At 34.9% G+C, this 26,544-nt stretch overlaps 1 protein-coding gene across 8 annotated transcripts in view; it reads right to left on the reverse strand.

Moving 5' to 3' along the window:
* The window catches only part of FRYL (FRY like transcription coactivator), a 178,479-nt gene that overhangs the window by 33,093 nt on the left and 118,842 nt on the right, over nucleotides 1–26,544 (reverse strand). For 6 of the 8 annotated variants that reach the window (XM_076336221.1, XM_076336219.1, XM_076336218.1 and 3 more), the window contains 21 exons: nucleotides 26,141–26,301; nucleotides 25,496–25,606; nucleotides 24,418–24,572; nucleotides 24,076–24,175; nucleotides 22,751–22,919; nucleotides 21,727–21,986; nucleotides 20,689–20,829; nucleotides 18,725–18,893; nucleotides 17,312–17,396; nucleotides 15,735–15,847; nucleotides 12,572–12,722; nucleotides 12,114–12,217; nucleotides 11,386–11,571; nucleotides 9,497–9,701; nucleotides 8,392–8,513; nucleotides 7,723–7,913; nucleotides 6,927–7,021; nucleotides 5,055–5,662; nucleotides 4,321–4,418; nucleotides 2,919–3,089; nucleotides 1,773–1,913 (listed from right to left, as the gene is read on the reverse strand). In XM_076336221.1, the coding sequence (XP_076192336.1) occupies nucleotides 1,773–1,913; nucleotides 2,919–3,089; nucleotides 4,321–4,418; nucleotides 5,055–5,662; nucleotides 6,927–7,021; nucleotides 7,723–7,913; nucleotides 8,392–8,513; nucleotides 9,497–9,701; nucleotides 11,386–11,571; nucleotides 12,114–12,217; nucleotides 12,572–12,722; nucleotides 15,735–15,847; nucleotides 17,312–17,396; nucleotides 18,725–18,893; nucleotides 20,689–20,829; nucleotides 21,727–21,986; nucleotides 22,751–22,919; nucleotides 24,076–24,175; nucleotides 24,418–24,572; nucleotides 25,496–25,606; nucleotides 26,141–26,301 (3,536 nt within the window). The remainder of the gene's footprint in view (nucleotides 1–1,772; nucleotides 1,914–2,918; nucleotides 3,090–4,320; nucleotides 4,419–5,054; nucleotides 5,663–6,926; nucleotides 7,022–7,722; nucleotides 7,914–8,391; nucleotides 8,514–9,496; nucleotides 9,702–11,385; nucleotides 11,572–12,113; nucleotides 12,218–12,571; nucleotides 12,723–15,734; nucleotides 15,848–17,311; nucleotides 17,397–18,724; nucleotides 18,894–20,688; nucleotides 20,830–21,726; nucleotides 21,987–22,750; nucleotides 22,920–24,075; nucleotides 24,176–24,417; nucleotides 24,573–25,495; nucleotides 25,607–26,140; nucleotides 26,302–26,544) is intronic. The other 2 variants (XM_076336222.1, XM_076336216.1) reach the window with 1 other exon arrangement.

The raw sequence follows: 26,544 nt of genomic DNA on the forward strand, positions 1-26,544 counted from the left end.
AAAAGCAAAACAACTTTCACCTCCTGGCATCTTTAATTATTTTACACTTATGGGTAAACTGAATTTGAAACAGACAAAAATATTTTGTGCTTTATATTTCCTCATGCATTTCAAAGACCTTAAAAAGAAGCAAAAACATTTACAAGGTTTTTACATAGTATCAAACCGATGGAGCGCTTAAAAAAGCCAGGGCAAAAGTATGAGAACGTAATAGACAGAGCCTGAGTTAAGTGCACTCTCCTTAAAAAGATGATTACGGTAATGTAAATAATTCAGCAGTTTCAACTACAAAGATTGTGGAGTGGATCACAGAAGAGACTGACACCAAAAGTAGCACCTTGGGAGGGTTAAGATTTACACTCCTGAAAATGTCAGGATTCTACCCGAAACTTAAATCTTCCAGTTTTTGAAATTAGCAGGATGTGTGGTTTTTGTTTTGGGCTGGCTTGTTTTTTTTTTAATTAGGATGCCCTGTTTGTCAAAATATTTTTTTTAATTGCATTAAAAAAATAAACACCACTTTCAAGGCTGTAAGTAGTATATGCTTCTTTGTAGGTAATGAGATTCTTCAACTCAATGAGATTTCATCTCCTGAATTTCTGTGCATCATAAACATAAAAAAGTAGTCTCAAACTTGAACCATCCTGTAGCAACTTAAACTTATTAAGATGCATTGTGATTGCAGAGGACTAACAAAAATCAGCTTAGTAGCACCACATTTAAACAAGACATGTTCATTTATGATCACTTCTTTTGTCATCTATAGTAACATGTTTTATCGTATCAAAAATACATAGGCTTCTCTGGAATATTTTTTCACCAGTACCATAATTTTGATAGCTAACATCTTCTAATTAAGATTACATTCCACGGTAGTGTGGGCTTGCATAGAAAGCTCAGATAAAGGTTAGAGGTGAAGCGAGCAGCCGTCAGGCCATGAAAACTATAGTTATGCTAATCATTCCATTTTGCCTAATGCACTCTGACAGGAGCACAATATCTAAAGTACATATCCATCAATAACAAAACATCCAGGAACACTACTTTTCCTGGTTAATTATGATTAAACCATTTGACTGAAATACATTTGGCAATAATGGAATTCAGGAAAACAGAAAAGGAGGGGGGAAAATAAAAAAAAAGAATGTTGTGTACTGAAATGGTTTTATGCTCCAGGCATTTTCATAAAATCTTTCAGCAAGATGCTAGACCTTCTGTCACGAAATAGACTTTCAGTAAATTGTGTTCCAAGTACAAAGGATCAAATTACCTAGGGCAAAACACTACTGTTCATCTTTCGGGGACTTTCTTTAATAAAAAATGCATTCAAATTCATTAAAGTGCACCTTAATGTTCCTCACAGATATATTAGTGAAAGTGATTTAAACATGCATTTGACTGCAAAACTTCCTTTTGAAAACATATACACTTAAATAAAACATTTGTGCAGTATTTAGCAGTAAACATTTCCTTGTATTTTAATAGTTCAAGGATCATCTGCTATAACTACATATGCAGAGTTGCCTGCATCTGTAAACAGATGCATGTTCATCCAGGTAACTTGTCCCACAAGATGTAAATCAAATTGGACAAATACATAAGCATATAATGAATTAAGTACATAGGACAAAAAATAAAATCCTATGGAATCTGACTTTGAACAACTCTTTTTATAACTGAAATAAATTAATTCTCAAAAAAAATTCAAGTATAATTTCACTACCACTTTGATAATAAGTAGAAAGGCTTTTATAGTTTTTCAGAGTACCGACCTGAACATATTTACCAATGACTTTTATGATTTCCAAATTAAACTGCTTCACTGGTGCTGTGGATAGGTCAATATGACTCAGAAGACTGTAAATGATCTGCAGTAAGGACTGTTGCATACTGGATAATCCTTTCTCCAACAGCTAAAAAAAATTTTAAAAATACAGAATTTAATTAGGGTCTTTAATCGTAGCAAAAAGTGAAAACAAACATTAAAATACAGTTAACTTCCATACATATTTATTTTTCCCTTCAAGAAACTTAAATGTACCACTTAATGTTTTTCAAAATTTTATTTTAGCATTAAAAAAATGTAATGCAATAGAACAATGTTCTCTGTCCTAATTCAGTTTTTTCCCTCAATTTTGACATGTTAGCACAGATTTAAAGCACCTAATAATAAAATACTTCTCACTAAATGAAAGTGTTCATACAAATTCAAAATCTCAAAGCTGCATGAAAAACAATTACGTCTACACCTTAGAGAAGGCTAGTATACACAAGCTTACAAACAAAATAAGTACATATAAAGTCATTCATGAAAATGTAAGTAATATTTAAAAAAATATCTTTGTCAATTTGAAGTTATATACTTCAAGGACAAGCTCTACAAGCTTTTCACACAAGGTACTTTTTCAAAGGTAGCAAGTTTTCCTATATGAATGGCTGGCAGAATCATATACTGAATTCTATAATTTAAATGATCTTTGATTATATACTGTGCAACACTTACAAATTGAACTTTAAAATTAGTTTTTAGGTTGTAATAAGGACATCTTTAAATGCATATTTGGCTAAAAAAGGTCTCTTAAAATTTGCACTAAGTATATTTTGCTAAAGCCAAGACAGTGTGTGCATTTTATTCATGTAGAATGGAATATAAATCTCTATTATAAAACACTACTATCGTAAAAAGAGATTATTTTATTAAAGGGATTATTATTTCAGGGCACATTTAAATTGTTGCATGCCAAAATGGCAGTCGTCATCCCTTTTTCTAAATTCTAGAACATTTTATTATTATTCTCTCATTACGGAAGATGTGCTTTTTTCCCCCCAATATTCAGAATCCCAAAAAATTGGCAATGAATAAATGTAATGTTGATCACAGATTGTCAACATGAGATACACTTTTATTAAAAACTTACTTCTGCAAGGTAAGTTACGAGGTTAAATGTGGCATCTGAGAAAGAGTCGTGCAAGTATCTACACACTACGTTAATCCAGTTAGAACAGTCTCTGGAATAACTGTGTGTACTGTATAAACTCATCATATGAGCCAAATTGGCAAGAGTTGGTGATTTCTCCTCTGCACAAACCTGAAAAGCAAAAAGCCTATTTAATTACATTAGAAATGACAAATTTTTACTCTAAGCATTCACAAGTCATTATGCACTTTTCCCAGATTTCACTCTATTTTCCAATAACTGAAATCAAACTAATCATACAAGCAACATCTACAATTTCTGTTGAATTTTGGAGCCCGGCAATTCACTAAAAAACTAGTAGAGAGAATTAGCTAGTAGACTTAAGCTGCTTTTTCAAATAAATAAATGAATGCATCAGGTATACATAACAAAAACTTAGCTCCATGTTCCTGAATGGGCAACTGCACTCAGCAGGCGTTCATAAGCCTTGACCTGTCTCTCCTTTTTCTTTTAAGCCTAGCCCAGCCCTTGTCTACTAGCCTTGCATTTATTTATCAGAGCTTCGAGGGCTTGTATTTGGGAAGGCAGTAGTATCTGCAATAGTGGTACTGTGGCATTCAGGCTCCAAGTTTATCTACTACTTATACCAAGCTTACTTTAACTAGAGCCCCTAGCTAGTAGTGCATGTATTTAAGGGACAAGAGTAATTTTTGCATTTGCATCAGGCATGTACTCCTTTCAGGTGGCCTGCACACAGTTAAGTGATTTACTTATCACAGTTTGGGAAGCCAGAGGGCTATGGCTGCACCTCCTGTGACAGACAGCACCTTCTTATTCCCCTTTCCACATTCTTCCTTAAAATGCAGGCTGTCAGGGCAGCATACCACCAGCCTGGCTGGAGATTGTTGGTGTGTACCATGTACTGCTTTAACAGACACTACAGTTCAGAAATATTCCAAGGTTAATCACTGTGTACAAGTAACAGAAAGAACATAGTACTTTTCCTTCTCTACCTACCAGTCCAAAAGGTAAGGATCGCTTCCTTATCATAAGTAAATTAGGAAGTGTGCTTAAAAATTGATTAAGTTTATATTTAAAATTACAAGCTGCAAAATCAGACAAGTAAAAACAAGTAACTGATATCATTAATAAGTAAATGTGTTCTTTACATCTAAAGTTTATAGAATAAGCAAAATGTGTTTTTTTCATTGACAAAGGGAAACTCAGGGTTTGATGTGAGGACCAACTATATAAATCAGGACTGGATCACATCTTTATAACTTTTTGTAGTTATTTCTATGAGATTATTAGAATAATGTGAAAGTATTGCATAAGGGAGCAGAAAAATACAGCAATGCAGGTAATAAACTCCTGGATACTCCCCAAGCATCATTTTACATACCTTTGCTATCCTGTCAGCTGTTTCTTTACAGAACTGAGTTGGGTTATCAAAATGTTGGATCAGATGAGGAAGTAGGCACAAGATGTTTAGGGGAAATCCTAAATACACATATAAACACAGTTATATGAGCCCTAATGATTTTAATATGACCTAATTTAATGTGGAGTTATGTGAGCATATAACAGCTTTCTGGTATTTAATAACCCTTAGAGCATGATACACATATGTTCATACAGATATATAAATTATATATACACATGCATGTACCCAAGTGTGTATGTAAGTATAAGGTATATAAATGTGTCTGTGTATAGGTATAAATATGCATAAGATGAAAAAAAAAATCATCACCGGACCAACTAAGCAAAATTATCATGAAACTGGATAGCTTTAGGCAGTACAGTCACATTGTTTCAAAAATGCGCAAATGTTTGAAATAGTACTGATTGAGCTATTTAGCACAAGATTATGAAAAATAATACACGTGCTCTTAAAACTTGCAAGTTTAAAGTAAGTTAATAGTCAATACATAAAGTTTTCGTGCAGTATTTCTTGGCAGGTTATCATAGTCTGTAATGTATTCCCACTACCTAGCACTGTAATATCGACAACTGCAAAAAGCATTTAACTGAAGGGTGTTTTTTAAAGGCAAATGCATAATCACTACTGATTTTGATTACACTTAATTTGATGAAAAAATAAATTTTCATTACATATACAGTTACTAAAGATACCTGCTAACTGAGAAGGATCCACCAAAGCATGCCTGGAAATTGTGATGAGTTTACTGAGGAGATGAACTGTCATTTCTTGTGTAGATGCTGAAGTAAAGCCTTTTAGGAAAAGCTGCTGAAGGCCTGGAAAGTTATTCCATTTCAGTTTATTCTGCACCTTTTCTATCTTTTCCCGACTCTCTGATTTATCCAGAGGCAAGTGAATAAGAAGCTTGTTGAGCAGCTTGAGAGCCAAAAGGTATTCATACTCATAATCTGACTCCAGCAATGAAGCTGCAATCCAAAATATGGTGGCCATCAAGTTGACAGGGTCAGTAGTGGGCTGCACATCATACATCCCTCCCTCTCTCAGGGAGGAAAGGCTTCTAGTCCTTGCCAAACTTCCACCATGATTTATCCTTCCATCCATTATATCCAGTGTGTTGCTCCGTCGACGGTCACCTCTCCGCTCACTGATTAAATTCAGTCTCAAAGAATTACTCCTTGCATTGCTGTAGTATCCCAAACAACTGCCACTATTAATGGGACTTGTGCTTAGATTTATCTGTCCAGTGCTTTTCCTATTAGCTGCATACTTGTTTCCCATTACAGAATCATGGTATGAGGTTCTAAAATAAAAATCAATATTACATATTATTTCATGCAAAATACGTTAATAACATACAGTTTAGAAAATGGGAAGAAAGAAAAAACATTTGACACTAATCACATATACACACACAGAGTGAATACTCCACTTCATTGTCGGAAGAGTATTAGAATACATGAAAATACAGAATTTCTATATATATGACTAAAATATCCTTACAGTGTAAGGACAAGACTGTAGCATCCCGTTATCTCTGCTACCAAATCTATTTGTTACAATCCCAGAATAGAAAAATAATTACATAACAATTCAGTAAAATCAGGAAAATTAGCCTATAGCATGTAAAAGATTATCTGCAAATGAAGATCTAGCATTCCAACTTACTTATAGATGGGATAAAGGTAAAGAAATTAATGACTTAATACATTATTTACTTATTACCTTATATTTGTCTAAAGTATCTGACCTAGAAAAACCAACACCTTCCAGTTCTGATACTGAGAAATTGAAGATATTCCTAGAAATTGCAACATTTTCAAAAACTTTGCCATGAAGTCAAACAAATAAAGAAGTCTGTGCATTTAGGGATTTTTTTCAGTTTGATAAAAAGTCATTGAGCTAACCACTCAGACTGTAATGAGACACACAAATGACTCAGACTGTTCGATTACACTTCTCTCATATATGGACAACAAATCTGAGGCCTAAGACAGATGAGCATTTGCTGTAACTGAAGAAATGTCTTCTCTATTAACATTGGAATAAAAGTATTTATTGCAGTACAGGAGTTTTAATCTGTGAACCTTAAATTATCTTAAATTATCTTTTAAAGATCGGTGCCATTACCTTCATTATACATATGGGGAAAAAATAAGACCCCCAGAAAATCACACTATTAATCAAGGTCAGTAGGGCCTGATTGAAAAAAAGAGTTCTAAATGCACTCAGTGCCTTTATTTTTGAGAAGTTTTAGAAGAACTGACAACATTTCAGAATTGAGCCATAAGGAACACCTTGTTTGTTGTTTTGGTTTTTTTTCCAAATTGGACCCAAGAGCATAAGTTGGAAAGGTAGCACAGATTTCTTTTCAGAAAATCTAGATTCTTATGAGTTTTGCTTGAGGCAGAATGATAAAAACATAAAAGAGCAAGCAATTTTGCTATTAGAATACAACTATTCTGCAAAGACAACAAGAAATTATTTCATTACATTTGTAATAGAGAACTTTAATAATTGAAATGTATAAGAATGTGTAACGTAGCTTGACTAATAAAAGAACTTACTGAGAAAGGGCAGAAAGCAGATCATAATGCTTCATGGTTTCAGCCAACGTATCAATAGCAGACTCTAAGGTCAGAAGCAGTTCTATGACAAAACCCTGGGGAAAGCCACAGGTCATTATAAATTATGCAACATGCACAAGGAAGATCACAGAAAATCTACTGAGTAGCAGTATAAAAGTACAAAATCAGTATCGGTAACTGAAGTATTATTTCATGCTTCAATTAGAACACAACTCTGATGAGACAGCTCAAATTAGCGGTATAGATTGAAGACAGGAAAAAACTTTATTTCTAAATATTCACAAAATTAATTCTGATTTGCATTATTTTTAAGGATGGACTTAAGGATGGAGTCATTTAGACTCTCATTTTGCAATATTAAAAGATTACATCCACTTCTTTAGATGTACAATGACACTAAGTTGCATAGTTGTTAACACTTTATCAGGTTAAATTCTCAATAAAGGAAAACCTAAATTATTTTTTATATGGCTGATCTCAGGATTCTCTAACTATGAGAGAGAGGTGTTTTCAGGAAATATGTATCAAACTCTGAAAGTTCCTATTGCTGGAGAAAAGAATGTGCACAGCTCATCTTTTCACCATTTCATTAGGTGAAAATTCAGGAAGTGTCATGATTAAAACTGTTTTGATATTTGAAATCTCTTTATTTAAAAATAAAAAGCAACTGAATCAAAAATGCTTTTAAATTTTACTGTCATTAAAATAACAATGTAAGCACGCCATTTAGGCAAACTTAGCTTTCTAATAAAGTGGGGGGGGAAATGTCAAATACCTGAGCTTCTTCTCCTGCATCTCCAACAGTTTCTACTAGTCTGGAAAGAACATCAGAAAGTGTAGATGCAGTAAGAGGCTGCTTCAGAGCCCTGAAAATCTGAAAGGACCTCCCAGCATAATGTCGAGAGGAGCACGAAAGCGCAGTTTGCAAAGCAACTTCACTGAGACGGTGTTCCAGTTGAAATCCTCCTATAAAAGCAAATAAATACTCAAGCAACACAATGCTTTATAAAAAACAAAACCACTTGAATTTAATAAAGAGTAAGTTACCAAAGTAATTCCTAACTTTAAAATACTATCATCATCTACATTTTTCTCAAGAAGTATTACTCTTAAAAATCCTTCCAGGCATATGAGCTTGTATTCCATAATACTTAACACTGGAGAGACTTGCAGAGAATAAAACATTTATGAATTGAATATTAAGTGTCCACAATAAATTAGTAAGCTATTTTAGCTCATTACTAAAAGATCATATTTAAATCTGTTGTAACAGACACATGAACTGAAGTGTGCAATGCACAAGAAAAACCTATTATTTAGAAGCAGTTAAGTGATCACCTAGAGTGATTTTATAGACCATCTGTAAACTTACAGGCATTCAAAAAAATTCATTTAGTTTGCAGACTTGAACATTCTATCACGCATAGACTGTTTTCTAACATACCTGAGCTAGACTGTTTAAATATAGATACCACATGCTTTAAAAACACAGTTAACTGTTCAGCACTCTTTATATTAGGGTTCTTGGCCGAAACATCTTCATGATTCCAAAGTGGCCCTCTTTTCCTAAAAACATAAAAATAGAGTAAACAGAATATAAAACATAGCCTTTGTCATTAATATTATTTAAATGTTATTTTACACTTAAGGTTAACTGCAAAAGAATCTACTACCTACCACATAAAAGAAACCATTTACAACTGCAGACATAAATTTTGAAAGAAGTCTTGACAACTGTCCAATATTGTACAACAATATACAAGTTAAGACAAGGTGAAAAGCAATATATCAGATCCAACTGAAATAACAGCATAAGTTTAGGAAGAGATGTTCACTATTAGATAATATTTAGTTATCTAACAAAGAACCACTACAACTAACACCGTTATACAACCTTAAAACAACCTCCTTTCTTTCCATTTTTGTCACATCAATACACCCCACTATTCTAAATTTAGGCTGATGTAAAGGGTTTTTTTTTGTTGGCATAATTAATCAAAAGCTTTGAGAAACAAGTGGAATTTCAGATTTACCCAATCTTGAAAGCTTTATATAAACTATCATACCAACTGCACAAGTGTTGCTTGTTTTACAGATGTTCTTTGCCACTAATTCATATTTTCTGAATAGCCAGCTCTCTACTAATTAGGCAATCCGTAAACTCCACACAAATCTTACAGCTCCCTAATCATCTTTATGTATTCCAGCCTTAATCCTTTAGCATGGGAATCCTTTAGATGGAAAACAGAACTCTATAAACTGTGTAGCAAGTGAAGATAACAGACCTGGGCAAAACACGGCAAAAGACTTTTAAACACTCAGGACATGAAAGGGGGACCAAAATTCTCTGAAATTGTTGGAAAGTTAGAGTTGTTCGTAGGCTGTATCACATAAAACCACTTCAGGATTAGTATTATAATTATTAACTATCTCTTACTGGTGATAAAACAGAGACAAAATTAGACAGACAATGTGATGCTGAATAGTAAGGATTTTGCCATATTACCAGAAAATACATGTCTTGAGAAAAATGAAAATTGAAATCTTACCTTGAGGTAATAAATTCTATGAGAGTTTTCACTTTTTCATCCTGCTCTACTGAAATGTCAACCTCATTGAGGATTGTGGTGTGCAGATGAGAAATGGCAGCACTTGTATTTCCTAAACTGATGCTAGAAGAGGTAGAACTTGAACTAAGCCCTGAGTCTGTCATTGGGGAGGGCTGGTAATCAGGTATAAAATCATGAACACCTGCTGAAATAAAAACAAGATTATCATGACCTGTTGACTGTTAATATTAAATATATAAAAAGAAAAAATAGCCCTCTAAAAATCAGTAATTTAGCAAGCGTTATAAGAATAATTTCATGAATGCAATAATTTCAATGAAATCAACAAGTCTGAGCTACGCTAAGTCTTTGCATGACTGGACCCTTAATAAGGAACTGCTAGATCCCTCTTTAAAACCACTGTATTATGCTTGATTTTGTATTGGTAATACGTGAAATAACATAATCAGTCTCTGAGGCATCTCATCTTAATAAGTTGAGACAAATGATATAAACTACTCCCTAATAATGTGCAGATTTTTTTTTTTAAACTCAGTCCCAGCATAACTGACAGCACTTTAAATCAGTGAACACTGAGTATTAACTAGTGAATCAATTCTAAGCAGAGCCTCTCTGGCTGCACAAAGTTTCTCTGAAGATAACTTAATCTTGCTGCTGTAAGATTTTCTCTCCACAAAAAGAATTATGTGGCAATAAAATACAACTACGGTAACTCCTCACATTACGCCTATATCAACCTATGAGGTGCTAGCAGAAAGTAAACTGGCAAGGAAAAGAGAGTCATGAATCTTTTACTGTAACAACTGTACCAAAGTTTGAGACTCACTGACATCCAGCACAAATTTTCACTCTGCAGAGCTGGATTATTAGCTGGTTCAAATAAAATTTAACATCAGCTTGTCTGACCTTGTGCTAGGCATACATACCTGTAATCACCTTATCTTAATACCCAGTTGGAAATGTTTGATGCCGATCTCATTCTAGTTTCTATCAGACATTTTTGTTTCAGTAACAGCAAAATACTCTGTCATGTTTACACAGTTTTACTCAAAACTGCAAAGATTAGGAATGGAATGGTTTGTATAGGTCACCATATAGGTGCACTAGTAAAGTTCTGTGAATAGGTTTACATAAAAGAATTCCTCCACTATGCCCACTTTTTAATTCCTCATTGCCATGAATATCAAATTCAGAAAACGGATGAATATTTTCAGTTAGTGACAAAACCACTTCTGATGTGAACAAAACAGAACGAACAGATTGTATAGCAATATGCTGCCACCTACTGAAATAATATAAAAAACTAGGTTTCAACAAAATGAACTATTTCACATTTCTTTAAAAGCTACAATAGGCTCACACCATCAAAATATTACTTTCATAAAGATAATGTGTAACTACAATATTGTAATGTTAAGGTGAATGTTAAAAGGTAGTATCACAAAAGAGTATTGAACTGAATTGAGCTTATTGAACACCACAATTACCACTGACAAAAGTCAGAAATTTAAAGTTGCTATAAACAAGTGAGAGATGTATCTTTTTGGTTTTTATTTTCAATTGCATCATAAAAACTGCTGTATTACAGATCCAAAACGCAGAGCTTCCTCTGTGGTTTCCACTATTATTTAATCATTCAACTGTGCTCCTAACTCTGATGACTGGGCACAAAGTGGTAATGTGAATCGTCTTCATTTTGACTTAATTAAAATACATTTTAACCAGCTAGACAGAGCTGAAACAAAATACATTTTAATGCCAAGGGCTCGGAAAAATATTACAAATAACAGAAATTTTAATAATGCCTGAAGAAAAGATAGCTCTCCATGTCATTTTAACAAGCAACACTTAATAAATCTAAAGCATACCTGTGAAAGTATAATCTAAATGGGTAGTTTGTTTGACAGTAAGCACCCTGGACTCATTGAACTCTCTGTTTCTGAGTAGGACAGAAGCAACAGACTGGACATTACTGCCAGATCCCATCACTATCAGCAGATGCAGAAGCAGTCGTTTACAATGCTCATAGACTTCAGGGTGACAGTGGTCAAAACCTAACATAAAAGGAAAATGGAAAAGCTTTATTAAATTCAAACGGCACACTGAATTCAATTATTAAAAAAAGCAGTATTCAAATTGACCTGTTATATTTTACCAAATAATAGATACATAATTCACTAAATAAGTGATGGTTTTTCAGTGTTTCAATATAAAACCAAAAGCATACAGTTTAACAAACATTAATATATCCTTCTGTTTCTCACATAACAGTAAGAACTTAAGATGTGCTCTGTATGAAAATTACTACACAGAGAAACAGAAAGAAAAAATTCGAATTTTACTGTCTTCTACAAGAAGAAAGAGATAAAAGTGACTCCAAGAGAAAGTGCTGTCAAATGACTCCAAAAACCTCTTAATTATATTCGTATTAATCAAGCTGAAAGATATTTAGTTGAATTTCTTAAAATGCTGTAAACATTAACAAATCAATGAGATTTCAACACAATGGCAAACATTAATTTAAATGTGGAAAAGAACAGTTACATAAATAGCTACAATTCCTAAGTTAGAAATATTTCTTTAAGAATTTAGTTACCTATAAAAATTGCATGAAGCAAAAGATGCAAGTATCCTCCCCATTCCACCTTTACACTGTGGTCAACTATCAAGTCAGTTAAAAGGATCACTGCTATGTTGCATCTAAAAACAAACAAAAAAAATTGTTAGAAGAACGTAACGCATGAACTTTATGAAGAGCTGCAAATAGCTTAATATGCTACTAACCAGTACTCTTTAAGTCTATAAACATCTACAAAGTTCTATTAAGGGAAAAGATGAATGCTCACAATGAAGACAGAAAAACTTTAGTCCTCCAAATTAAAAGGCTTAGAAATCTTAAACTGCTAGACCTGTAAAACCGCAGAAAATAAATCTCCTATCTTTATCTACTATCTTTAAATCTACTGCCTTTAATCTCCTATCTTTAAATTACTATATTTGTGTAACACAAATTAAAATGTAATGAATTACCATCAGCATTGTTACAACAGTTACCTGTGAAGAGACATGCCCGGAGGAGAAGTTTCAGGCAAGTAATCCACCAACGGTGACCAGCAACCTCCAGTAGGTGGAAAAGGTAGAGGCTCTCCTTGATTGTGCTCCATCACCTTCAACCGCCAGTTTGAATACAGAGGCATTGAATCACCTAACACAACAGATAATGAAACCAGAAATATATATTTTTTTTTCCTGTATTATACAGTCTTCTAAAGAAGTATTTTTAAATTCTTGAAAAGCTGAGATCTGGGAGGGGGGGAGGGGGAACCAGCTGTAAATGGTAGTAGTTGGACACAGTTTAAAAAAAAAAAAGTGGTTATTTCTTTTAGCATAAGGATGATTCTACAGAAGCCACGCACATAACAGTAAGAGTAGGTTCATAAAAGCAATGGATGCACACAGGGAACATAGATGCACATAAGGAAAAAAAGTCAAAGTGATCTAACATAATTTCCTTGAATTTCAAACCTCATGTCAGATAGGGAGTTAAGGCTGGGTCCCAAGATCATACTGAACTCATTTTGAAGAGCTTCATTTCATTATAGGCTAAGGAAGTATTTCTCAAGAGCACCTCCTCATAGGTCTCGCTAGCAAAAATCCACCAGTTCTACATGTCAGATAATGCCGGCCTGATATATAGGGTAACTCGGAACTTGCCACTTTTATAGCAGCATAGCCCAATCCCACTGCTTGACAAAAGTCACTGCTCAGAAAATCAGTAAATTTGTCAAGAAAAAACAGAAAGACATTTAGTTTTTGATTAAGCAAGCTTCAAAAGTGGAAGAAACACATCAGCTATTCGGTATGAGAGTACACTGTGTTACACATCCAAAATATTTTTCTGTTTTTAAATGAGATGTTTTGGACTTCAGAACGATCAGTTAAGGCTAGAAACAAATAAGGGGACTGCCTCAACAGTTCAGTGTTTCAGTGATTCTACCAGTTGTCCTTTTGGAAGTATAGCTGCAGAAGTTTCAGAAATTCACACATGTATCAGCTCATTATCACCTTCTTGACTGGAAGTAACAAACTTCTTAGTGATGGAACACGTGGATTATCATCTGCTTCAGGATACTCTGATAGAGTTGCTATCACAAATAGCAAACAAAGATGAAAATGACCACAACTACGATATTGGACATCTCCCATCCAAGCAGTAATAAACACACTGGCTGCCCAAAAGGTCCACCAACCTGTTACTGACCCAAAAGCAGATCTGCATCAGCATGCCCAGCCTTTACAACAAGCTCTGTAGAGCACATTATGTTCCATTTTCTTGAAAGAGGCAATATGAATCACAAATTCGCTCTAACCTTTAGGTCTGCACAGAATCAGTCATTAAGGAGTGCATAAGGACATCCTAACGGACCTGTTGCTTCAATACAGCATGGGACACGCTAGGTTCCATACTGACATGAAATGCTCAAAATGCAGAAATTTACATCCTGTTGTAACAAGAATGTTAGCATCCTGTAGCACAAGAAAGGTAAGGAAAAGGCAATACTGTATCATCTGTTGTATGTCCTGGTTTCAGCTGAGATAGAGTTAGTTTCCTTCCTAGTAGCTGGCATAGTGCCGTGTTTTGGATTTAGCATGAGAATAATGTTGATAACACACTGATATTTTAGTTGTTGTTAAGCAGTATTTATACTAAGTCAAGGATTTCTCAGCTTCCCATACTCTGCCAGTGAGGAGGTGCACAAGAAGCTGGGAGGGGGCACAGCCAGGACAGCTGACCCAAACTGGCCAAAGGGATATTCCATACCATATGACCTCATGCTGAGTATATAAGCTGGGGAAAGTTGGCCGGGGGGCAGTGATCACTGCTCAGGGACTGACTTGGCATCGGTTAGTGGGTGGCAAGTGTCTGCATCACTTGTTTTTTTTCCCTGGGTTTTATTCCTCTCTCTCTCTTTGTTGTTTTACTTTTCATTACAATTTTTTTAGTAGTAGTAGTAGTAGTAGTAGTAGTAGTAGTAGTATTGTTAGTATTATTATGATTATTTTGTTTCAAGTATTAAACTGTCTTTATCTCAACCCACGAGTTTTCTTACTTTTGCTCTTCCGATTCTCTCCCCCATCCCACCGGGGGAGGGTGAGTGAGCAGCTGTGTGCTGCTTAGTTGCCGGCTGGGGTTAAACCACGGCATTGTACCCAAACAACCTAAGAACATGGTCTGTGGGAGCACTATAATGATCTGGATCAGACTGAAATCTATCTGATAATCCTATGCAGGGTTAAAGTACAAAGTAATTTTAATTACTAACAGCTTGTTAGTTGAAACAAGAGTTTCAGTCAAATGAGTACTCTGACAAAGCATACAGAACCCACTAATGTAACGCATCATTTACTGTCTGACCACTGTCCTCATTTTTGCCTGATTACATGACCTGTTTAGCTTTCCCTAGCATTGTCACAATGATTTTATATCTTAGGCACTGGTACAAAAGTAGCCACAGTTAATAAGCCTCCATTAAAGAAAAGTCTCCAAAAGGAGATGGAGTTTCAGGAGAGATGTCTACCTCTTTCTTTACCTCTGCATCTCAGAAAAACCAGACCACAGATCACAAAAAATAACCCAAAACACATTTTCAAAACAAGCTTGAAAATTAGACGTACACAACAAGATCCTTTTTCCCTGCTATATTTTCCTTTGCTATGGCTTCTCAGAAAGTTTTGTACCCTTTTTTTTTTTTTTTTAACAGGCCAAGGACTGCTATCACTTAAAAGCACAATTACTTCTAATTTTCTATTTTTTTTAACTTCTTTTCCATCATCTTTTTCCTCATTCATCTCATCGTCCTCCTGCTAATCTCTCTCGTGTTTCTTCTGCCTAACTGTCTGTCTGTCTGTGGTGTTGGTACTGGTAAAGAAAATAAAACTGCTTCATTTGGGAAGATGTTCACAACTCATTCCAGAGGACAAGGGAAGGAAAGAAAGTGTATTATCTTCCTTGCACGTTCTCTTGTAATCATACGTATGCTAGACTTCAATAGCAGTAATAAGACTAAGGAATGTAAAAAACCCATATTTTTTAATAGGTTCGGGCAAAACCCACTGATAATGCCTATTTCCTCATGTTCCACAACCTTCAGCAAAAGTATTAACTTGTGAAAATTTTGTTTTCTATCCATAGAAATATTTTTAAATAAAATATTACTTTTTTCCTCTTCATATGATCCTCCAGAGCTGCTGCTGTAGCGAGATTCTAGTCTGTGGTGCTGGCGGTTTAAGTTACTGTTCAACCCGCTGTAGATGTCTAGGTGTACATAACTGTAGGAACAAATAAAGCAGTATTAGTAACTGACATTCTGTGACAAAAATTAACCAGGGTCTCTCAGTAAAACCTTATTTCAACAAAACTGTTACGCAAAAATATTGCATCTTACAAGGACAATCAATATGATGCCAAAGCATCTCAGCTGTGTAAGACACACCTCCTGTAGCAATGCTAGATAAGGAGATTCAAGAAGATAATCCACTATAAATTATATTTCTGTTAGATCATTTTCATTAACACTTAAGTACATTAAAATACTCGATACCATTATACATAAGTAAGTTCGTCTCACTCCTGAGGAAAATAATGAAACCCCTATTTGATCTGGCGCAGACATACATATACATACACAGAGTGCAAAATCCTACCTTGCTAATCTGATAAACTATAAAGAAATCAGAGAAATGAGTGTGCTAAAAGCACAATTTCCAAGCCGTTTCTACATACGTTTCTAAAATTCTCTCCTCCTGGCAAGTCCGAGATATACGTGGTATAGCTTATCAAAAAGCATATACCCCAGGGAGGTGTTAGACAATCCTACAGCATATGCCAAAACTTGCAGAGACTTTCAAAACTGCCTTCATTACTTTACAAGGTTCTTCAGCTCCAGCCCTCATAGCAGCCAAATACCTGTCTGTGCCTTGCTAGGCTGAATTCTGAATGACACCTCAGATGCCATAGTCATCTGTGATTTATTTTCACATAGCACCCCCTCAATTTAGTTGAAGTATTGGGGTTGTCTCTATCAATATATTTACTAATCTAACTATAGTGATATAATTATCCTAGGGAAGAAAGAGTGTCCAACTGGGGAATTATACTGGAAACAAAATTACTAAAACTCTCAAGTCATCACAAAATAAACTCGTTTGTGAATTTACCACATAGTAGCTACTCTACAGTAATGGCACATGTGCACTTTCCTCTGTGCACACTTTTTCTCATGCTAATTATAGAATCCCTACTCCCTTTTCACTTTAAGGTTAGCTATCTCGTGTTTAACACAAAATGAGAGCATGCCCACAGTCAGCTACTGCTGAGCTCCAAGTCCACACCCTGACTAAGTCCATGTCAGCTGTTTGCTTTCCACCACCCTCACACTGGTACCACCATCTGGCAAATTTCTCCAAAAGATTGTTCTTGAGAAGCTCAAAAATTAGGGAAGGAGGCATTTGTTTTAAAGCAAGCTCGAAGGGATCTTGCCACAGATACCAGGCATCCAAACTTAAAAACTTATAAAAGTTTATATAGTCTTTTATATATATATAATATATATATATATAAAAACTATACATAGGTTATAAAGCCTTATAAAAGGCTTAAAACTTATAAAACTTACGGTCATATATTTCCTGCAATGCAGACATACCTGGAGCCATTGAGATGCAAGTATTATAGTACCTACACCAGGAATTCCTGTAATTCAACTAATAACTGCTCTTTGAGGAGATACTTACTTCTCTTCAATATTGTCTTTTATATGTTTACTGTCAGGGTTGCCATCTGTGGGAGCTACCATTGTATTGCTACTAGAAGTGGTACCTGTGAATTATGGACAAAGAAGAAGATTGGTCAATAAAGAAGAAAAGCACTCTTAAGCACTACACAACGACCCTTATTTACTTGTCCATGCCAAGAGCCCTAACCAGGTTTACACTACAGCAACTGGCACAGATACAAACTGAGCCATAGAAATTACTTTCACATGCGAGAAAAAATTGTTGTTTAGACTAAAAGATTCTGAGCTGCTATCATAATTTCACTAACTGGAAAAAATAAAAAGAATCCATTCCAGGAATCTCTGAGTCTTCAATGTAAATTAAGTAGAAAGGCTTATTTTTGAAGCAGGATCTAGAGACCTCTTTCTTTCTTTCCTGTATGCTACACCTCATAGAAATCCGTAAAATGTAGTTGGACTTTGGTATGCAGTTAATTCAAATCACAAACAGATCAGGGATTAAAACCTAACAGCCTGCAGTGAAGCTTGTATCAATTTATTTTGAAGAGAAACTTGCAAGCATCATACTGAATAGATGACCACAACTGGAAATAATTTTGCACCCTCCCCACAGATTTTGCTACTCTCAATTACACTTAAGTGCAAGAGCACCGTAATTTTTTTTCATACTTTTTAAACACTTTCATGAATAAGTGCCAATGCATCCACCTTGTGATCCAGATAATCCCTATGTGATAGGTCCAGGCTGCTTCATAACAGCTTTGCAGCACAAAAGCTAAGTCCTTGCTTAGATACCCTCCCATCCATATCTTTTGTGGCTCACTTTGAAAGATGCTTCACCAAAACCAGACAGCTTTTCCCCATGTTTCTCAGCATGTTCGTGGATTGAAGCATGAGGTAGACACTTTTAATATTTTCGGGGTGTGGGGGGGGTGGGGCGGGTGTTGATGATTGACCTATTGTTAATTATTTCAAATAAATTCTCCTACGTAAGTTCAGTTAAATCCTCTTGAATAAATTCCTAAGGATGCAGCTTGTGTCTATAACAGAACTTAAAATATAACACCTTACATGGATTTAAAATTGTATAGATTTCCCAAGTCGCGTGACTGAATTGACATAAAAGTGACATAGTGAGGGTAAACAGTGCAAGATCTGAACATAGACAAAGTCTAACACATATATTAATACAAACCTGTTCCTTGTGAACCTATCAGATGCTCTTTAATAAGAACTCCAGGTACACCAAAAACCGATCTTGTAAAACAAACTCTGTACCTTAATTTATTTTTAGAAACAGAACATTGTACTCCTATTGAATATTTACAGATTAACTCCAATATTATAACTAATTGATAATAGCATGTTTATCATTTGACAATAATAAAAATTTAAGTTAATAAATTCTCACCTGAAGTGACAGAGGGGATTTTGTAACTGGAAGTAATGCGGTAATATGGTGGATTATCCATATGGGTGACTCCTGAACTGACAGGATCTGTAAGCTGAAGTTCACTCACCAGCTCTTCTAGTAGTTGCATTGTTTTATCTCTACCCAAATAAACAATAACTTTCTTTACCTGCCATCAAAAACAAGTATATGTATATAAAATAGTAAGTACATAAATAAAATTCTTATTGCAGTGACTTGATTAAAAAAAAAAAGAAAATAAAATATTTGAATACTGCAACTTGTTAGAATCAATATCTACCTGCACTGCAAGTGAGGATATCCGAAACTTACTCTAGTTCTAAAAGCAAAGAAAATTGCTTTCACAGCTGTCAACAGCAGCAAGCATCAAAAACATATCACAAGAGTAAGAAAGTAAGTCTTCTGAGTTCAATGACAGTTATTTAAGAAGCAAAAGATTTTCTTACAAAGGTTTTAGCAACATCTGAGATCAACATTGGAGCGAATGTATTCTGATATCATGTCTTTTTGATACTTCACAGTTGCGTTCTACACTATTTCTTTTCCAGCAGGTATCATATTTTTCCCTCACGCTATTCTGCAGTGCTCTCAGGTATGCTTTGACAAAAAATAAAATTGGTTTTGAGGGGGCTTGGCGTGGGGTTTTTTTTGCTTTAATACTTGGTCATGTGAGAATAATCACACTGTCCCTACATGGCGTGACAGATGCTTTATTTTACTGTATTATGTCTGCTTTTTAGGACTATCCTAAATTATAGCATAGGAAAAAACATTTAACTCCCAAAATGCTCGAGGCCTTTATATACTCTGATAAGAATAAACACCTAACTATAGCAATATTTTATTAAGCATATAGTAATTAAGGATTCTCCCCTACATCTTACTTCAGCACAAAATAATCCTGGTCACTGCTAAACAGCAGCAGATGGCTGCTAGTCAGTGATTACTCTAGACATCAGTAAGTTCATATTTTTTCTTCTGACATTTTCTTGAGTCATTATTGCTCAATGATTTATTTCCATCCTTTTGAGAGAACTCAAAGATGAACAGTAAGCAAGTGATCCAGGGCGTTTGACTCGTGGAATTACTTTGTCACCTTGTTCAAACTATACACGCAAAGATTTTGGGCTGCAACATTAAACCAAATTCCCTGATTTGCAATGAAAATGATCGCCAATCAATGAAGAACTTAAGCTGTCCTTAGTAAGAACTTAATAATATTATAGGTCCTGATTGTTTAATTCATATCTAGTTTTTTTGACTATTAGCAAAACCTGTAATAAATTTCTAATGAAAATATTGCTTATGGAACTTGCTTAATTCTTCCTAATGAACAGAGACCAACTGCTGCAGTAGATTTGCATTTTATGATGGAAAGTTGTTCAGTGTATACTCCTAGCAATCAAACTCAAACATAAAAAGTTTCCCTTTTATGAGAAAGAAACAAAAGATGCTAAGACAGATGTAGACATTTTAATAAGTCTTTCATTTTTTTATGATTTACTCACTAAATAAGGTCTATGGTCCACCCAGCATACCCTGAATTTTGACAACTCGTAACTGAGAAGACAGCTAGTGGACTGTTTCAGACTTACCACCCTGAGTAAATTGCAATAGTCAGTAAGCTGTCTTAAGGAAGCCTCAGCTATCTTTAAGGTGCGATATCCTTTCTGGTTTATTTCCTTTCTCAAGCCCATTCCATGAATGCCAGTTTTAACTGAAACTGATACTGAAATTTTGACACAGATGTCCAAAGTAACTCAAACAAAAGAACTGAATTTGATTTGTTCATAGCATTTAGTGATCATAAAATATGGGGTGACATTATTATTTTGATACTAGAAATCCTACCTCACTTTTTTTTTTGGTCATCTTTGCTGCTAGATACACAACTAATTTTTAAAATATCAATAGCACTAAGGAGAGACATATCACATACTCACATAAGGCAAAAGGCTGGGTTCACTGTTCACTCCACAGATACTGATCAAGAAGTGCAAAATTATTTTCAGATTCTTTGGCCAGCTGTCTGCCAAAGTAGTCCAGACATTTTCTATCTCTGACCAAGCCACTTCATCACCATACTAGAAAACAAAATAAGTATCTCTCCTGAAAAGTCCAGTAGAAAACATTGTATTTGAAAGTGATCTGTATTTGGGGGACAGGCTCTAGAAAAAGGGGACATAAATCCCGTAAGAAGCTGTTGCCTTTTTAACATTCCAGAATGAAGCTTTCACATATACTCATTTTTATAAACTCGTTCTGGAGATAACTATTTTCTTTTATAGCTATAAATATATAAAAATATATCTACACATATTTGTACATATTATATATTTTATTTATATATAATATATACATTATGTAAGTACACAAGTATTTATTTATATGTGAATTTATTTCTATTTTTATATATTTATTTACATATAAATTAAAAAAAGCTATCTAAATTTAGCGAGACCCATTCTCCCAGTTGCTGACAATCCTGAATAAAATTCCATGGACCACAGGCTGCCAAGAGTTTTTAATTTGTAGCTTAAAACATGATCTCTCATCAGCAGGATTCAAGATACCAAGAATTGGCAGGAGCACTGCATGTGACCAATACTTTGCTGGAAGTAGCTACCACAGGAAGGAGGAGGGTCTATCAGCCTCTGGCAACAAGATCAGTTCCAAAACTTCACTTTGTGATCACAGGTATACAGGCGACTTGGTATTATCTATCCAGCTAGACGTCTATATTGCAAAACAACAGTTATATACTGTTACTATATATAACAATTATGATAACATTATATATTATGTCTTTCTCGTAATACCTCAAAACTATATGGTATAGTTTGGGTATATATAAGCAACTCAACAAATATGAACAGTAACTCTTGAGAGTTTGGTAACAATATCTCTGAACAGTATTTTCTCGCACCCTAAACACAACAATCCAGTGGAGCAAGATGGAGCACTTAAGTAATTAGTTTTACCTTTGCAGTCATATACATCAGATTGTTCAGAACCATAGCTGTAGCCTGTGGTGATCCCCAGCCTTCTCCTCGTAGCCATCGTCTACTGTTCACCATTATTTCTCTGTCTTTCAGAGAATCTTCTTCATCTTCATCTTGCCGACGAATGGTTGGCAAAGGTTTCAAGTCTACCAACTCAATATTGTTCATCCATGGCAACAGATAGTGCAGCATCACCTGTCTCCCAGCTGGGTGAGCCGTTTGGATTCTCTGACTTACTTCTGTCATTCAAAAATTAGGTACATACATGAATTGCAAATCAATAATGAGAATTGTTTTGGTAGTAACAACAAGAACCGTGAGCCCAGTAGACCATGTGGATATAAAATAATGCTGATACAGACATAATTTTTTTGTTTAGTTGACTAGCGCTATTTCGTAATGGTAAAGTCAACAGTCTTCAGTAGAGCTAACTGAAGACACTGCTGACAAACAGTGTGGAAGAAACTGTATTAGTATACGCATATATATATTCCTCTAATTGGAGGAGGGAACTGAAAACCTAGAGCATGTAAAAAAGTACCAACTTTGGCAAAAAAGCACTTAAAATTTTTTCCTCCTCATATTAGTCCTAGTCGGTTTTTTTAATTGATGTGAGAGGTTATTATTCTGCAATTGTTTAAAAATGCTATGGAATATTTTTAAGCAATCTACAGTAAATAAGAAAACACTAGAAAGAACAATAGAAATATAATTTTAAAAAACAGTTGCAAATTATTTCTCCAACGTGATTTTTTCATAGCTATTAGAAAGTCAGTAAAAGTATCTTTCATTCATGTTGTTTCCTCTTGAATATATTTCAAATACAAGTAAACAAAAATTGTCACTCAGTAAATTCCATTTTCTCCATTCATTATGATGAAGTTCTCTTGTTGTCCTGATTTTAGTGAATTACATATAAATTAGTTATTGAAAAATAAGAATTACACATTTCGTACAACACTTTCGACCCGATGAAGTTTTTCATTTTGTTTTAAAACCATACCTGAGAAGATAGCAAGTGTTAGTTCAGGATAAGTCCTTGCTAATTCTTCTGACAGTTGATAATACGACACAGAATACAGATGTGGTAAAGGAGAAGGCTGACCCAAAACCCCATCCATCCGCTGAACTTCCAGTTTGTGAGCATAACGGAACATCTTTGGTTCCAAGATCTACAACAGTAATATTCAGAATTTGAAGCTAAGTACAGAGCTACAATGGAAACCTTTCTATAAAATCATCTTTTAAATTCATGTATCTACTCTCATTTAATGTTTCCTATCTATGCAGATCTCCATACATCTACAGTATTCACCAACACTGTAGTAACTTCATAGAAGACTAGCTAAGACTCACTCCACTTCATGAGTTTCCAGCAATAAACTTCAGAAATCTGCTTTCACAAAATATTGCATTAAATATAAATTTCTCTATAACAAAATGTGAAATACTATTGAACACTTGTATTTCCAAACACTATCAGTTTCTGCTCATCTACGAGACATGGATAGGAGCAGTGCTTTGACATGGCAGAGATGCAGCAGGAGGCTAAAGCAGTTTGATACTTTAAAAGTCAGTTCGGGCTGATCTTAAGCAGTGGTGTTCACTTGAGAAGAAAGATGGGGCTGAAAGGGAGGGTGGTGTGAGTGCTGATGTATCAACAGGCGTGTGACTTCAGTGGGACTTTACTGTTGAATTTAGCTGACAACAAAAACCTTTGAAAAAACCTCCAAGACTTGTGGTCTGAGCCACAGGCAGCACAGATTTATTTATTTTTAAACACTAATGCTGCCTGTAAGATTAAGCTAACCCCTAAATGACCCTGGAAAGGAATATACAAAAGTAAATTAAATGGCTAACAAGATTTTCACTATCATCTCTCCACATAGATGGATGAAAAAAATGTTTGGTATTAATGCAAAAATCAGAAAACTGACTGCTACCCCAGCAGACAGAGTAAAGGGACAGGAAGCAATATACTTCTCTCTGAGGTGCTTTTGGACAAATGGAGCTATACGCCACTCTGTTTCAGAGCCAAACCAGAAGAATCTTCATTTAGGTTTTGTCTCTTGAAAAACAGATACTACGAAAATACAAGTCTTGAGTGCTTAGTTCATGAAAACAGACACACTTCCACTGAAGTCTATTTGTGCCAAGTAAGGATCTGGCCTAACTATGCACTAAAACAGAGAAGAAAAAGAATATATACATTGTATTTCATTACTGAAGGGACAACCAAATAATAACAGTTTGGGTGGTTTTTTTTTTAAATGCACAGGGACAATTCTTATTTTAAAAGAAAAAAAAAATCAGAATTAGCTTACAAACCTGTAATAGTTGCATAGCAACTTCATAGATAGCCCTAGTAGAATCAGCTGCTTTAAATAGTATCAGATTCAGGAGGGTCACTGTATCACACTGGTAATCCCTAGGGGAAAATTGCAAGTGTGAAATAAGTAAAATTACATTTGGCTTTTTAAAATTTGAATTTATTAAAGTTTAATTTACAGGGGATATGGTATGGGATAACAACATTTTGAAAAGTTTCTCTAGTAAAACATACACACAAACAGGGGTGATCTCTTCTCTTTGTGGGAGGAAAAAACACGGTTCTACATGAAAGCACACTCTAAAAATGAAAGTTTGAAGTTTTGAAAAATGCTGTAGTACCTGTTTTGGAACACGCTGGCTATGGCTTTAAAACAGCCAGCTGCTACCCGCTTGGAACCTGTGTAACACCGGTCTACGGCCCAGTACATGAGGTTACTCTGGTCAGGGTTGAGTTCCAAAAGCAACATGACTGCCTCACAGCCTAGCTGGTGAACCTGTATTCCAGAAAAGAACCAATATCTATTTATAAATATAGAAAAAAAGACCGATTTACAAAAATGGCATAAAATAGGGAAATAGATATTTAATTAAAAAAACCAAAACACAACTGCAATACCAAAATTTGTTCCATCTAAAAACGAGATAACAGCTTAAAATAACAACAGGTAATTCTATCAAACTGTTTAATGTTCACCTTGCACACACAGTCATAAATTATTGAAGCAAATAAGTCGGTATCTCTACCGACTTTTTCTTTCCTCAGTTCCAAGGCTACCTTGAGCTATTTACTATTTTCACTTACCACAAGCTGAACACTAACCTGAAAGCATCAGATACAGAAAAGCACTTCAACATATGCAGGAATTCCAATGGGATACAAGGGATAGATCTATATGGAGACTTGCATGTTCTCTTGAATCAAAGTAGCCCACTGGAGCTGTATTTTTATGTAGTCATAGCATTAGTGCAATGGAGGCCCTGCCTTTTAAATCTAAAGCTTACCTTACTGTTTAGATATAAAGCTTGGTCTTTGTAACTCCACAGGACCCCCAATGGACTCTACGGTCTCACAAGAGTTCATGTTCAAAATCTCGTCTCCTTTAAATTTCTAAAAGATCTGCTTATTACTACAACTTAACCTGATTAAGCTGATTAGTTTATAAACAATACACAACGTTTTACTCCTTGCCCTTTCCTCTTCCACTCTGTTTTGTCTGTTCTTAGACCGTGATTAGGGACTGCCTTCCTCAACAGGGTGAATACACATATTAAGGACACTGCAAAAATATGCACTACTAAAACAGCTTTGAGCTTAAGCCACTCTAAATCATTTAGGCCAATCTGACTGCAAAACTCATTAAAGTGTATGTTGAAGGCACTGACAGTTGCAAACCAATGTTGACATTGCTTGTATTACCTTTTTATCTTGTGAATCCAAAATATTATCCAGCCATTTGTATAAATAGCCATCAGATGAGAGCCCGACATTATCTGCAACAGGGCCACAACACAGTACAGCAGACATAGCCTTTAGAAAGTAATTGAAAAACACTACATTTTAATAACTCAGATACAGAAAGTGCTTTTACCAAGTCCATTAAAATATCAGAAAACTAGCTTCTATTCAGTCAAGGGAGGAAGACCAAGGCTAATAAAAAACTGTTTAACATTTTATTCAAGAAATTATCAAATCATATTTTTCTCAACTCCCGAATACAACGAACTGTCAATACTGAAATGCTGACATATGTAAGAGTTAATATGTCTGATTGTTAATGTACTTTTACATGAAAGCCTTTCTCCTTAGGCAACTGAGGACTAAAGTCACAGGAAGTGAACATTCAGTAGTAATTTTAAGAAATCCCTATAGCAAGCGCTATAGTTTAAAGTATGGAAAAAGCCAAACTGTCATAAATTTACATGTAGGCAGAAAAGAAAAAGAACTAAGTCATGAATGGCAACAAGAATGTGAAAACCACATCCAAAAAGCCCAAACGTTAAATTAGCATTAGAAAAGTCAACATAACAATCTATTTCCAAAATTCAAAAAGTGCTAAAATACCTTTAATGCACAGTATTGGTGTCTGTTTATTCGCATGTTCCTATCACTGTATCTGTCCAGGGGAGTAAACATGATACTAAAAGGACCTGCCCAATGACTGAACAACATAAATAGACTGTGGCGTAGACTCTGCTGTGGAAAGACACTTCTTCTCTGGTGTACTGTAAGAAAAGCACACAGTTAGACACACTCCTCTTGTCATTCTTTAAAATAAAGTACGTAAAACAGAAACAGACTCAATTAATATAAAAGGAAAAATCAACGTAAAGACACATTATTTCAACATCGTAATAGCTGGATGTAGGTTTACTATTGTCCTGTTTCATGCCACTAGTGTACAAGAATAAGCTATTTATTAGTCCAGAAAACTTAATGCACTGCCAACCAACAAGACTTTTGCTAAA

Source organism: Aptenodytes patagonicus, chromosome 4 (assembly GCF_965638725.1).
Source record: "Aptenodytes patagonicus chromosome 4, bAptPat1.pri.cur, whole genome shotgun sequence".
Taxonomy (NCBI): domain Eukaryota; kingdom Metazoa; phylum Chordata; class Aves; order Sphenisciformes; family Spheniscidae; genus Aptenodytes; species Aptenodytes patagonicus.